General features: G+C 54.3%; 1 protein-coding gene across 1 annotated transcript; it reads left to right on the forward strand.

Moving 5' to 3' along the window:
* The first annotated feature begins 9,233 nt into the window (after nucleotides 1-9,233).
* KCNF1 (potassium voltage-gated channel modifier subfamily F member 1) lies at nucleotides 9,234-12,032 on the forward strand. Its single transcript, XM_039480590.2, has one exon. The coding sequence runs from the start codon at nucleotides 10,233-10,235 to the stop codon at nucleotides 11,715-11,717; it is 1,485 nt and encodes a 494-aa protein (XP_039336524.1). The 5' UTR covers nucleotides 9,234-10,232; the 3' UTR covers nucleotides 11,718-12,032.
* The last annotated feature ends 2,379 nt before the right edge of the window (nucleotides 12,033-14,411 follow it).

Raw genomic sequence — 14,411 nt, forward strand, 5'->3', positions numbered from 1 at the left:
TTTAATTTTTGGAAGAGTTTGCGTAGTCTTTGTATTCTTTAGTTCTGAAATGTTTGGTGCCCCTTTCCAAGCTATTTTCGTAATATTTATCAAAACTTAAAAGTGTGCTTTAAAAGCAAGCACAAAAGCCAACAGCACTCCCACCCCCACTGGATCCAACCTGGTGGGCCAGAGGCAGGAACATTCATTCTCCTTGATCTTGTTTTCTAACTGTGTTCTCTCTTCTTAAATGAGGGTGTCCCTTTGCAAGCTATTTCAGGAGTATTTATCAAAACTTAAGACGTCTGTACTCTTGAGCTTAGCTGTTTCTCCAGTTGCCCTGAGGTGGGCCAGAGGCAGGAACATTCATACTCCTTGGTCTTCTTTTCTAACCGCTTTCTCTCTTCCCAAGATCTCAGGCCCAGAGTGGTCCTACCCACAGCCTCTGGGGTAGGTGAAAGCCTCTGACATCTTTCTACACACCTGGGGCGTGTGATGACCCTGTCCTGGTCCTCCCACCCGCCCACAGGCAGGATGAGTCAGGACAGAACAGAGGCTGAGGAGCCAGGGAGGCAGAAGTGAGCAGACTCCAGAAAACTGCCCACCTCGGGAACAGGAACCAGGAAGTCACCCCTCCCACCCTCCTCCCCCTGCTCTCCTGGGCCTAGGCAGGTTCAGCAGCTTGTCCCTTACAAAGCTGTTCACACCCAATAATTTATTCGTTCCTGTAAGATCTTACAGTCAGGAAGGAAAGAGTCACTAGTTACATTTTGGTGATGAAAAAATTGAGGCATAGAAAAGAAAAAAAAAAATGCTTAGAAGCTGGGGTGATAAAAATGAAGTTCCTGATGATTCAGTTTGACATCCTTCTCTACCCACCTCCATCCAGTGTCACCTCCCATCCAGCTGCCTCCTGCACTTGACTTCCAGGGGCCAGGATATTCAGACAGGAGTAGACCAGCTGAGGCTTTCTGTCAATCAGCTCTTCTTGGTGGAGGTTGGGGAGGGGGATGATGAGGAGAGGGAGCGGGGGCGGATACGGGGAGCAGCTCCCTGATGCTGACGGGTGCACAGCAAATAATGAAATGTAAATTTTCAATGGAGTACAGAACTGAATCTTAATGAAAGGTATTATTAAATTCAGCAAAACACAAAGAAATTTTAACTGAGCAGAACTGATTAGTCCATAAAAAGGAATAGATTGCAGCTTGCATCATTTGCCGTCTAGACAAATCACTTAGATACACATGCACTGGTTTTAATTAGTGCCATAAAAATCTAGCATTCTGTAGCCTGAAATGGTATTGTTCAACAAATAAAAAAATTTCTTTTAATGTAGCTCAAAGAACTACTGCCCATAATGCCTAAATAAACTGTTTCTTCCCCCTCTTCGTTTAAATGAGAGATCCACATGTCAAAATTGCTGCAGCTTCTGTGTCTAATAGGAGATTTTGTGTTCTCTGTCCCTTCCCCCATGGCATCATGAAATGTACGATTCTCATAGAAAGTGCCGGACTGAATACATCACAGCAAGAAGCTTTCCATTTTTAGCCAAAAAGTCCAGACTTTTTTTTGGCTGGTTTAACCCTTCAGGAAATTCTAAATGGATCCAGGCTCCTGGGTCAAGTTTCTATGTAACAGTCACCTTCAATGAGAGGACAGCATGTTGATTTTTTTTTTTTTTTTTTTCTAATCCGTGGGATCCCGGACTCGCCTTTTCAAACAGGATCTACATGGTCAGAGGACAAAGGGCCTGTCTCTAGAGCTTTGAGAAGAGAAAGGCAGAGGGGGGACTTAGCAAGTGCGAGGGAAGGAGAATGTACTAGTCAGCTGGGGCCGTGTAACAAAGCATCACAGACCTCAGGCTTCAATAACAGACATATGTTGTCCAAAATCAAGGTGTTGGCAGGTTTCATGTCTTTGAGGCTTCCCTGTTTGGCTTGCAGATGACCACCTTCTCACTGTGTCCTCACGTGGTCGAGAGAGAGCAAGATCTCTCTGTCTTCTTCTTATAAGGCCACTAATCTTATTGGATTGGGGCCTCAACTTTATGGCTTCATTTAACCTTCATTATCTCGTTAAAGGCCCCATCTACAAATATCATCACATTGGGGGTGAGGGTTTCCACATATGAATTTGGAAGGGGTGGTACAAAAACAGTCAGTCCGTAACAGAGGCAGTAGTACGGGACTGAGGAGAGCACTGGGCAAGGAGTCAGCCAATGTGATCTGCAGGCTCCATTCACTCTGCCTGGGAGGACAAGTGGGTTTGTGGGATTTCCGGTGTGGGGCACTCTGGGCTTGGGCATGTTGGCAGACCAGGCTATGGTCTTGGCAGGGTTTGATGAGGGGGTGGAGTGTGCAGCATGCAGGGGTGAAGGGAAAATGCCTGTGTCCTGACTGAGGAAGGAAGACCATCCTGCGACCCCTAACAATCTCTGCCAGCCACGGCCCGACCCAGCCCAGCTCCCAGGTGCTTCTCACCTCCTGTCTGACCACAAGTCTGGGGCATGCCCAGGGACCATGTCTTTCTCATGCCATGCCCCAGACACACCACCATGCCCAGGCACTGCTGAAACCTAGCTCTGTGGGAGAGCTGAGCAAATTAAGGTTCATCAGAGACCACGAAGGGCCTGAGGGTTCTGCTTGCGTGTAATGAGGCATTTTCTCATTCCCTCCCTCCACACGCCTGCCCAGCACCTGAATGTCCAGGCCCCGTGCAGGGCACCGTCACAGAGGGGAAGAACCCGGATCGTACTGGGGCTGGAGGTGGGGGCAGGTGAGCCAGTGGTGCGTGAACTGACCCTGTGCCACAGGACAGCTGAGGGCTCTGTGAGCGGGCCCCGATCCCTTGGGGAAAGAAAGGGTGGGGAGGGGTGCAGTCCCTGGAGACCTCCTGAAAGAGGTGACACTAAGGACTGAGCTTTGAAGGGGCGGAAAGAATGAGCCCAGGGCCGGGGGGGCAGCGCTGCAGCAGAGGACGCAGTTAGCGTGGAGCACGTAGAGGCCAGTGCAGTGTGGGGCCTGGAACCCGGGTGGGGGCTTCCCTACCTCTGTCTGAGCTACTTCCTTGTCTGCCCGGGAGGCCTGGCCCTGCTCCTCACTGCCCACACCCACCTGATCTGGCTCAGCTTCCCAGGACCCCACCTGCCCAACATGGCAGCCACTGACCACAGGGGATTATCACCACAATTTGGCTTATCCATGCAATAGATGTGATCAGCCATAAAAAGGGATGAGGCGCTGACATGCCACACATCAATGAACATTAAAAACATCGTAAGTGGGCTGGGTGTGGTGGCTCAAACCTGTAAGCCCAGCACTTTGGGAGGCCGAGGCAGGTGGGTCACCTGAAGTCGGGAGTTTGAGACCAGCCTGGCCAACATCATGAAACCCCATCTCTACTAAAATTACAGAAATTAGCTGGGTATGGTGGTATGTACCTGTAATTCCAGCTACCAGGGAGGCTGAGGCAAGAGAATCACTTGAACTGGGAGGCAGAGGTTGCAGTGAGCTGAGATTGTGCCACTGCACTCCAGCCTGAGCAACAGAGTGAGACTCTGTCTCAAAAAGAAAAAAAAAAAAATTTAAGTGAAAGATACCAGGCACAAAAGGCCACATATTCTAGGATTTCATTTATGTGATATTCCAGAATAGGCAAATTCATAGACAAAAAGTAATCTAGTGGGTGTCAAGGGCAGGGGGAGGTTGGGGCTTGAGGCTAAAAGGTGCGGTGTTCATTCTGGGGGGGATGAAATGTTCTGAGATGAACCCGTGCTGACAGTTGCTCAGCTCTGAATACACTAAAAGCCACTGGAGCATCAGTTGTATGGAATGTGAAGTCTATCTCAATAAAGCGGTTAAAAATCAAATACAATTGAAATAAAAATTCAGCTCCTTGGGTTCACTAAGCGCATACCAAATGCTCCACAGCCACGTGGACATTCTCTGTGGCCAGCTGCTGGACAGTGGGGAAGGAGCCCTTCGGTCATTTTGAGAGCTCCGCTGGACAGTCAGGCCTTCCAGATGTACCCTTGGAGGCTCCCTGATGTCCCCTCAGTCCCTGGCCTGCAGTCACCTCTCACGATTGGCACTGCTTTGTGGTCTCCACACCTGAAATCCACAAGCTCTGCAGAGATAGCACCTTTGTCCGTCTCATCTGCGCTCTGTTCTCAGAGCCCAGAACAGAGCCTGGAATGCAGTAAGAACCTGCTGGCTCATTAGTTGGGTGCATGGACCTTCTCCGGAAGCTTTCCCCCAGGCCCCACGCTGGATCGGGGCCTCCCTTCTTCCGGGTAGCCCTCCCACTTGGCTCACACCTCTCCTAGCACCTGCTCCCCACCTATCCCAGCACCCAGTCCCCAAATGCTCCCCACCTATCCCAGCACCTGGTCCCCACCTGCTCCCCACTTATCCCGGCACCTGGTTCCCACCTGCTCCCCACCTATCCCGGCACCTGGTTCTCACCTATCCCAGCACCTGGTCCCCAACTGCTCCCCACCTATCCCGGCACCTGGTCCCCACCTATCCCAGCACCCGGTCCCCACTTATCCCAGCACCCAGTCCCCACCTATCCCAGCACCTGGTCCTCACCTGCTCCACACCTATCCCAGCACCTGCTCCCCACTTATCCCAGCACCTGCTCCCACCTATCCCAGCACTTGGTTCCCACCTGGCCCAGCACTTGGTCCCCACCTGTTCTAACACTGAGTCCCTACTCTGTTCTGTAGCCACTGTCACCGTACGCTGTGACAGTCTCCTTATTCCACAGATGAAAAATTGGAGGCTTAAAGAAGTTACAGCTTCCTGGCTGGGCGTGGTGGCTCACCCCTGTAATCCCAGCACTTTTGGAGGCCGAGGCAGGCAGATCACAAAATCAGAAGACTGAGACCATCCTGGCCAACATTGATTGTGAAACCTCATCTCTACTAAAAATATAAAAATTAGCCAGGCATGTTGGCACGCACCTGTAGTCCCAGCCACTCAGGAGGCTGAGGCAGGAGAATTGTTTGAACCCAGGAGGCGGAGAGTGCAGTGAGCTGAGATCACACCACTGCACTCCAGCCTGGGCAATAGAGTGAGACTCCATCTCAAACAAAAAAACAAACAAAAAAAAAAAACAAAAAAAAAATTGCAGCTTGCCTAAGGCCACATGTATTAATATCTCAAGGCTGTCAAAACAAATTACCACCAACTGGGTGCTTTAAAACAACAGAAGTTTGTACTGTCACAGTTCTGGGGGCCAGAAGTCCAAAATGTAGGTGTCATCAGGGTTGGTTTCCTCTTGGGGAGTCAGAGGACTCCACGCATCCCTCCCAGCTTATGGTGGCTCCCAGCAGTCCCTGCAATACCACGGATCGTGGCAGCGTCACTCCAACTTCTGCCTGCACCGCCACTTGGCATTCCCCGTGTGTCTGTGTCTCTTCTCACAAGGATACCAGCGATGGGATTTAGGGCTCAACAGACTCTAGGATGATCTCATCTTCACTTGTAACTGCAAAGACCCAATTTCCAAATCAGGCCACATTCACAGGGGCCGGGGTTGAGACTTGAGCATGTCTTTGGAGAGGACACAATTCAACCCACAGCCTTATACCCGTGTCAGAGCTTGGCAAGGCCTCCACTCATAGCCTCTGTGTTCACTGCACTATTCGACAAATGACGCGTGAATATGTAAGTCCATGTCACCCATTTTACAGCTCGGGAAACTGAGGGGCACATGAACGCCAGCCTTCTGCTCTCCCATCTAAGGAGGCAGGACTGCTCCTCACAGAGCAGGATTTGTGTCTCTGCCTCTTCTCTTCCCTCCCCTGCCTCTGGCTGCAGACTGGGCTCGCACCACCAGCCTGGACCTGCTATTTACAGCTGGTTCTTTCTCCCGCCCCGTTGTCAGTGGGCACCTGCTCTGCGGTGGGCTGTGTGGGAACATTCTCTCTGCTGGGCTTTGTATCTGCTGCTCCTCCCCTCCCACTTCTGCACCAGACCAGCTTTCTCCCTGCTGGGCCTAGGATTTGCTGAATGGACTTGGAGCCCACGTCAGCCTCTGGCTGCTATGACCTGATTCAAGTCATATTTATTTTTCCGAGTCTGATATTCTCTGATCTTTTCTAATACTCAAAACCTTGATTTCACAGCCAGCTACTGAGCTGTGACCTGAAGTATGAAGTGCTGACTTGTGGTCCAGACGCCTCCAGGGCCGCTGAGACCCTCTGGGGTCTGTTTCCAGCTGATACCAGCAGCGCCCGGCCTGCAAACTGCGTGTCCTTTTTAGCTGAGCCAGCAAGTGGCACTCAGAGCTCCAGGCTCAAATCATGCCCTGGCTCTTCCGGGGGCCTGAGTCTCCAGCTTGTCATCACACCTTTCTAGATTCTAGATTTGTCTGCGTGCCATCCTCTCATCCTTGGGTCAATAGTGTATTAACTATGATTTCTTATTTTCTGCATTCCTTTTTTTTTTTTTTGGAGACAAAGTCTCTCACTGTTGCCCAGGCTGGAGTGCAGGGGCACGATCTCAGCTCACTACAACCTCTGCCTCCTGGGTTTAAGCAAGTCTCCTGCCTCAGCCTCTCGAATAGCTGGGATTACAGGCGCCCACCACCACGCCTGGCTAATTTTGTGTATTTTTAGTAGAGATGAGGTTTCACCATGTTGGCCAGGTTGGTCTTGAACTCCCGACCTCGTGATTCACCTATCTCAGCCTTCGAAAGTGCTGGGATTACAGGCGTGAGCCACTGTGTCTGGCCATTTTCTGCTTTCTTAATGCCTGGCATTGTGGCTGCATAAAATGGGGAGAGACTGCCCCTTCCAGTGGGGGACGTCATTAGAGATTTCGAAGGACTGGAGTGTGTCTTTCACATGTAAACCCACCCATTCCAGGCCCAGACCCCCAACTTGCCCCTTATCAGATTCTCACACATCAAGGCAATATTTCCATGCCCTAAATCATCCCAGGCCAGAGACCAGGCAACTGGAGACCACCTCTACAGTCCGAAGCCCTCCAGAATGATCCCAAGGAGGCAATGCTAAACTCTTTGCACTCCCTGCCCTGATTTTCCCCCTAGGAAACCTCAATAGAGGGCCTGGCCTCGTTTTCCGCTTGCTCCTGCTTCTGTCTGGTTGCACCTGGAATTTCCTGTGCATTTCCCCTTCTCTGAGGACAGGTTAGTAGTGCGTTCTTTCAATGGCATTGATCTCTCTAAATCCCAGAGGTATAATTGTAATGCGCCAGCCTCTCCTGGGCCTGCAAACTCCTGGGTTCCACGGCACCTTGTATTTTGTGGTGATTCGAAGGGGTAGCTGTTGGGGCTCTGTCTGCTGAGGTATCTTCATCAGACACCTCATGCAAACCTGAGTGAGGGAAGGCTGTGCTGCTAGGCAGATGCACTCCTCCCTCTTGCAACTAGATGGCCACCCCTCAGCGCCCCCTGTGGAGAAATTCAGGAAGCACCACTCTTTGGATAATACATATACCTCTCTAGTTAAGCTCATTACCCCAAACTGTTATTGTTTACAAAAAATATATTATCTACTAGAATATGAAGACTGTCTCCACACTTAGGGCGATGTATGTATGTGTGTGAGTGTGTGTGTGCATTTATACGCATGTGCCATAAGAGCTTGATAAATATTTGAATAACTGAGTGAATGAATGGGTGCAATGTGAACTTAACCCTGCAGGTACCTGAACAGCTGAGAAGCAGAGGAGCAGGCGGCAGGGCTGGAAGCTGAAGCTGGGGTGTGTGTGGGAGGTGGTGTGTTACACTGACTGGGGAGAGGAATAAGCCTCAGAACCCAGCAGGACTATGGCTAAATCCTGATCTCAGCAGATTACTTGACATCTTGTTTCCTTAGAGGGTTGCTGGGAGATTAAATAAGAAAAATGCAAAACACTCAGAGACTGCACTCTGATGCACACGGAGAATAAGTGGCGACTCTTATTATTACTCAACCTTTCGGAGCCTCGATTTCTTACTCTGTAGTAGCATGTCATTGTCTGATGCTAAATGAAAACGAAGTAAAATTTGCAAAAAGGAGTTTCACTAAATAATACTTTGTGTGACGTATTCTAATATATTCCATTTTATACTAACTCATTAAAGAAAAAAGAATACTGTCAGTGACCCAGTAAAATTAAATCCACTAACGGACATGCCCTTAAGTTTTAAAAAAAACCCAGCCTACAGAATACATTTCTAAATAGACTTTAGGCCCGGGGCGGTGGCTCACACCTATAATCCCAGCACTTTGGGAAGCCAGGGTGGGAGGATCATGAGGTCAAGACCATCCTGGCCAACATGGTGAAATCCCGTCTCTACGAAAAATACAAAAATCGGCAGGTGTGGTGGCGAGCACCTGTAATCCCAGCTACTCAGGAGGTTGAGGCAGGAGAATCGCTTGAACCCGGGAGGCAGAGGTTGCAGTGAGCCGAGATCACACCATTGCACTCCAGCCTGGTGACAAAGCTAGACTCCATCTCAAAAAAAAAAAAATGAAATAAAATAAAGAATAAATCGAATTTATATTTTAGAGCAAAATTCAACAGAAAGTACAGAGAATTCCCACGTGCTCCCTGTCCCTACAGCTCTCCCCTACCCATCACCATCTCACGGAGGATGGGTGGCTTGCTACAGTGGATCACCCTACATGGACACCCATGTCCAGCACCCAGAGTTTGCATTAGTGTTTGCTGTTGCTAGTGAACATTCTGTGGATTTTGATCATTGTATAATGACACATATCCACCATTATTGTATCATACAGAATCATTTCACTGCCCTAAAAATCTTCTGCTCTACCTCTTCATCCCTCCCTCCAGAATATTTTTCACACAATCTCCAGGCCATAGATGATACTCAATCATTTGCAGTATGGATGATGCTGACGATGACGGTGGTGAACCAGAGGAGAGAGACACTGTTAGGAAGCTGCTGTAGTGCTCAGATGAGTGAGGTCAGAAGGACAGCTGTGGCTGCAAAGGCTGGAAGAGAGGCAGGTGTGGGACACTGTGCAGGAAGAGACAGGCCTTGGTCGAGGAGTGAGAAACGGGGAAGCAGGAACCACGGGACCGAGGGCTCTGGAAGCTAGTGAACTTGGTGTGGGGCTGCAGAGAGATCGGAGGTGGCAGACAGCAGGGACTTCAAGGCAGAATTGAAATCTGCTGAATGGCAGGCATCCCTCGGCTGCGACACCCACCCCGAAAGCTTGGGGTCCGGAGGCGGTCAAGCTGAGCTCTGCTCCCATTCCGCCGCGTGACCTTGGCCAAGTCCCTTCCCTTCTACGGGAGGCTGGACTGGATGTCCTCCTCGTACAGCTTTGCGGGGAAGGGGACCAGTAACACCAACACAGCACGACATTGTTAGGGTCGGGCAGGAAACGCTTCAAGGATCAGGCAGGAATTTTCTCCGAAAAAGAAAAGGCCGGCGAGGGTCTAAGACCGGAGGAGGGACCAGGACCTCGGAGTCGCCTTCTAAGGGGCTTCCTGGAGCACATTTTCCTGCCCAGCAACAGGCGGCAGCGTTCTCTCCCCACCCATCCTCTCCAAACAGCAGCGGGAGGGAACGCCTGCCGCTTCCAGCCGGGTCGCGGCCCCTTGGTGACCCGCTGCTCCCGGGGTGGGGCGGGCGGTCCGCGGTGGCGGCAGCGGGCTCGGCAGCTGTGCCCGTCTGCCCAAGGGTTAACCCGGCCCCTGCAGCTGCCGCGCGTGCCTTGCAGAATTTCACCAGAAGAGGGTACAGTTTGAAAAGCTCCTGACGTCAGGCTGGAATTCCTATTGTGTTTAGAAACGGCTCGCGCAAAGCCAGCCCAAGTTCGCTCTCCGCGCACCTCCAGCACCTCGCGGACGGCGTGGGTCCGCCAGCTCCCGGACCTGCGGCGGCTGCCTGCGCGCCCCGGGGCGGAGGACGGTGCCCGCCGCCCACGAGGAGACCCCGCGCCTGCAGGAGGCCGAGCTGAAGCGGCGGAGCGCGCCGCCCGCCAGCCCGGGTGAGTGCTCCGGGCGAGGCCGGCGGCCGCTGAAGCCCCCGCGGGCGCGCCCCGGGGCCCGGATGCCCGGCCGGAGCCCCCTCGCCGGGTGCATGCCTCCCCCGCGGCGCGCCCCCGCCGGCAGCTGCCCGCTGTGACCGCCCTTCCCCGCAGGCGGGCGCCGGCCGGGCTCTCCCCGAGATCCGCGCACGGGTGGCACCCGCCGGACCCCCGGAGGCGGCGGCGGCGGCAGGGGGCGCGGGGTCGGGGCTGCGAGGGCGCGCGCGCGGGGAGGATGGACGGGTCCGGGGAGCGCAGCCTCCCGGAGCCGGACAGCCAGGGCTCCGCGACCGGCGACGACATCGAGATAGTCGTCAACGTGGGGGGCGTGCGGCAGGTGCTGTACGGGGACCTCCTCAGCCAGTACCCCGAGACCCGGCTGGCGGAGCTCATCAACTGCTTGGCGGGGGGCTACGATACAATCTTCTCCCTGTGCGACGACTACGACCCCGGCAAGCGCGAGTTCTACTTTGACAGGGACCCGGACGCCTTCAAGTGTGTCATCGAGGTGTACTACTTCGGGGAGGTCCACATGAAGAAGGGTATCTGCCCCATCTGCTTCAAGAACGAGATGGACTTCTGGAAGGTGGACCTCAAGTTCCTGGACGACTGCTGTAAGAGCCACCTGAGCGAGAAGCGCGAGGAGCTGGAGGAGATCGCGCGCCGCGTGCAGCTCATCCTGGACGACCTGGGCGTGGACGCGGCCGAGGGCCGCTGGCGCCGCTGCCAGAAGTGCGTCTGGAAGTTCCTGGAGAAGCCCGAGTCGTCGTGCCCGGCGCGGGTGGTGGCCGTGCTCTCCTTCCTGCTCATTCTCGTCTCGTCGGTGGTCATGTGCATGGGCACCATCCCCGAGCTGCAGGTGCTGGACGCCGAGGGCAACCGCGTGGAGCACCCGACGCTGGAGAACGTGGAGACGGCTTGCATCGGCTGGTTCACCCTGGAGTACCTGCTGCGCCTCTTCTCGTCGCCCAACAAGCTGCACTTCGCGCTGTCCTTCATGAACATCGTGGACGTGCTGGCCATCCTTCCCTTCTACGTGAGCCTCACGCTCACGCACCTGGGTGCCCGCATGATGGAGCTGACCAATGTGCAGCAGGCCGTGCAGGCGCTGCGGATCATGCGCATCGCGCGCATCTTCAAGCTGGCCCGCCACTCCTCGGGCCTGCAGACCCTCACCTATGCCCTCAAGCGCAGCTTCAAGGAACTGGGGCTACTGCTCATGTACCTGGCAGTGGGCATCTTCGTCTTCTCTGCCCTGGGCTACACCATGGAGCAGAGCCACCCAGAGACCCTGTTTAAGAGCATCCCCCAGTCCTTCTGGTGGGCCATCATCACCATGACCACCGTAGGCTATGGCGACATCTACCCCAAGACGACACTGGGCAAGCTCAACGCAGCCATCAGCTTCTTGTGTGGGGTCATCGCCATCGCCCTGCCCATCCACCCCATCATCAACAACTTTGTCAGGTATTACAACAAGCAGCGCGTCCTGGAGACGGCGGCCAAGCACGAGTTGGAGCTGATGGAGCTCAACTCCAGCAGCGGGGGCGAGGGCAAGACTGGGGGCTCCCGCAGCGACCTGGACAACCTCCCTCCAGAGCCTGCGGGGAAGGAGGCGCCGAGCTGCAGCAGCCGGCTGAAGCTCTCCCACAGCGACACCTTCATCCCCCTGCTGACCGAGGAGAAGCACCATAGGACCCGGCTCCAGAGTTGCAAGTGACAGGAGGGCCCCCCAGGCAGAGATGGGCTGGGCGGTGGACGGATGGATGGGTGTGGCAGGCATGTCACCGACAGCACAGAAGGGCTGTCCTGTGTCCCCCAACCCTCCCCTGGAAAGACTCTGAAGGCCCTCCCGGCACCTCTGCCAAGGCTGGGTAAGACTCCTTTATGGTGCCTGCTGTCCAGGAGCCGGGGAGGGAGGGGCGTGCAGGAGCCACAGGGCAGTGTGGAGCGAGTGGAGGCTGTGGCCTGGCTGGCGCGGGAGCCCGCACCCGCTTCTGTATCTCCCTCAATAAAGCCTCCTGCTCTGTGCAAACTCCGTGTTGTAGGTTCTGTCACAGGCTGGCTGTCACCCCCAAGAGTAGTGCAGGCACAACCCAGTGCCAAGCCAGGAGGTAGGTGTGCAGCCCGGGGGGTGGGGGAGCTATTTTTAGTTGAGAACTAATTAAAGAAGGGCTCATAGTCAGGTTCGGCGCCAAGGAGCCTTGCCACATTCCAGGAGGCTCTGTGCAGGCCACGCTTGCCTGCTGCTTCCTTCTGGGGTAAAGCTTGCTCCCCGAGCAGGCCCAGGACGAGGGAGAGTCCACAGTGCGCGCTCAGCAGCCTGCTCAGCATTTAGTTATCACTTGCCTGGGGCCCTTTTCACAACCTCTTTCTATTCCTTCCAACGACACTACTAGCTAGGTATCTCCGTTTTACAGATGAGGAAACTGAGGCCCAAGGTCACACGGAACCGGGAACCATCCCAGGTCTGATGATCCCAAAGCCCATCTATTCTCTCTGAGACCAGGTGGTCTTGGGACAGAGGCACCTGCCTGGGCTCATGGCAGGAGCGTCTTTGGACCAGGAGAGGTGCTGATCTTCCTTGGTATGGGGGTGCCTGCCTTCCAGCCCATCTTTCCTTCTAGCCCTGATACCTTTGAGACACTTGCTGAATGGATGAACCTGAGTGTGGACCCCCGACTCCGCAGGGTGTCTCACCGCGTCTTGTCTGAGAGCCCCGGGGGGAACACATCAGACAGATCTGGGTTTGAAGCGCAGGCAGCGAGAGGGAGCTCTGAGAAGCCTTTGAACTTCAACGTTTTTCTCTAAGGCTTTTCTTCCACCACTCCCTTACCAGCTTTGTGACTGTAGACTGATTCAAGTCTCTGACCCTCATTCTGACCATTTGCTAAATGAGGGTATAATATTTAGTAAGTACTGCAGGGAATCGTGGCTTTTAGCATGGCACCTGGCATTTAGTAAGTGCTCAATAAATAGTAGCCGTTTCTATTACTCTGCTGGGAGGAAGGTGGGTTGCACAGTTGCTCACTCTGGCCTCCACTGGTCTGGGCTGGGCATGTAGGTGCGGGAAGGACGGGGGCAGGGCATTGTCACACTGCCCTTAGTCAAAGGCTAAGAGTTGGCCCCAGCAGGTCCCTTCCTCTGGGTTTCCATCTTCCCTGGACTCCAGAGCTCTGTCCTTCCTTCCTCCGCTAAGGTGCAGAGGGAGGAGCCCTCGGTGGGGGAGGCAGTGGAACTTGATGGGGGAGAGGGAGGTGGTGGTCCCCAGTCTGCCACCATCCCGGGCCAATTTTTCCCCTCCTCTGGGCCCAGGTTTCCCTATGTGTATAATAAGGGATGACCTCTTGAAGCTCCATCTAGGTCCGACCTTCCAGGATTTGGAAGTCTTAGGCTGTGGGTGCCCTGTGCCGGGGACTCTGGAGGGTGGGAGGCTGCCATGTTGTAGGGGTTGGAGTGGGAGGTCTTGGGAGAGAGTTAGGGCCTGTGGAGTGCAGGGCTCGGCTTCAGAGTTGCAAGTGATGAGAGTGTCCCAGGTAGAGAGGGGCCTGGCCTGGGCTGCGTGGCCGGGTGGGGCAGGCGTGTCAGCCCTGGCCTGAAAGGGGCTGTCCTGTGTCCCCTAGCCCTCTCCTGAACAGAGGCCCTCCCAGGCAAGACTCTTGTGTAGCTCTGAGTCAGCGCCGGGCACCCCGCCCCCCCCCATACCTTTCTCCAGGAAAATGCTGGGTCAGGGCCAAAAGGCAGAGGAGGCAGGAGGCAGTGGGTAGGGCAGCGGGAACCCAGTGCGGAGAGGAGAGGGCTGTGTGCTCTCCAGCAGGGAGAGAGGGGAGGGGTGTGGAGGGTGTAGTCTGTGCATTCCCCGGGCTCAGTGGGTTTGCTGGATGTGTGGGGTGCCTCTTTTTGTCAGAGCCTGTATGGGGGTAATACAGAAGGGGCTTCACAGAAGCAGGAGCAGCTCAGAGAGTGTGGGAGAGGCCAGGGTGACCTGGCTCCGGAGGCCATCTCCAAGCTCACCTGGGGCACTGGGGGGTGGTGTGGGGAGGCAGCCAGTGAGGAGCAGATTTATGGCTACAAAGCCATGCACTGAAAGGGAAGGAGATCCAGTCCCAGAGGTGGTAGGTGGCTTGTCTGAGACGTTCATAAATTAGGATGAGATGGGATCCTGATCCCAGAGGAGCTCAGAGTGTAACCAATAATCCCTCTACAGTGACATGTTGTGTCATATAGGAGTGACCTGGGCACTTTGGGATCTAGGAGGAGGAGCAGTCCTCTTTCCTCGCGGAATCTCTCTGGCATAGGTTCTGAAACTCTGTGGTACGTTAGAAGCCCTTGGGGAGCTTTCAGAAGTCCCATGTCCAGGCTGTACCCAACACCTGTTAAATTCAAATCTCTGGGGTGACATCCAAGGAGGACT

This window comes from Saimiri boliviensis, chromosome 1, assembly GCF_048565385.1.
Source record: "Saimiri boliviensis isolate mSaiBol1 chromosome 1, mSaiBol1.pri, whole genome shotgun sequence".
Lineage (NCBI taxonomy): Eukaryota > Metazoa > Chordata > Mammalia > Primates > Cebidae > Saimiri > Saimiri boliviensis.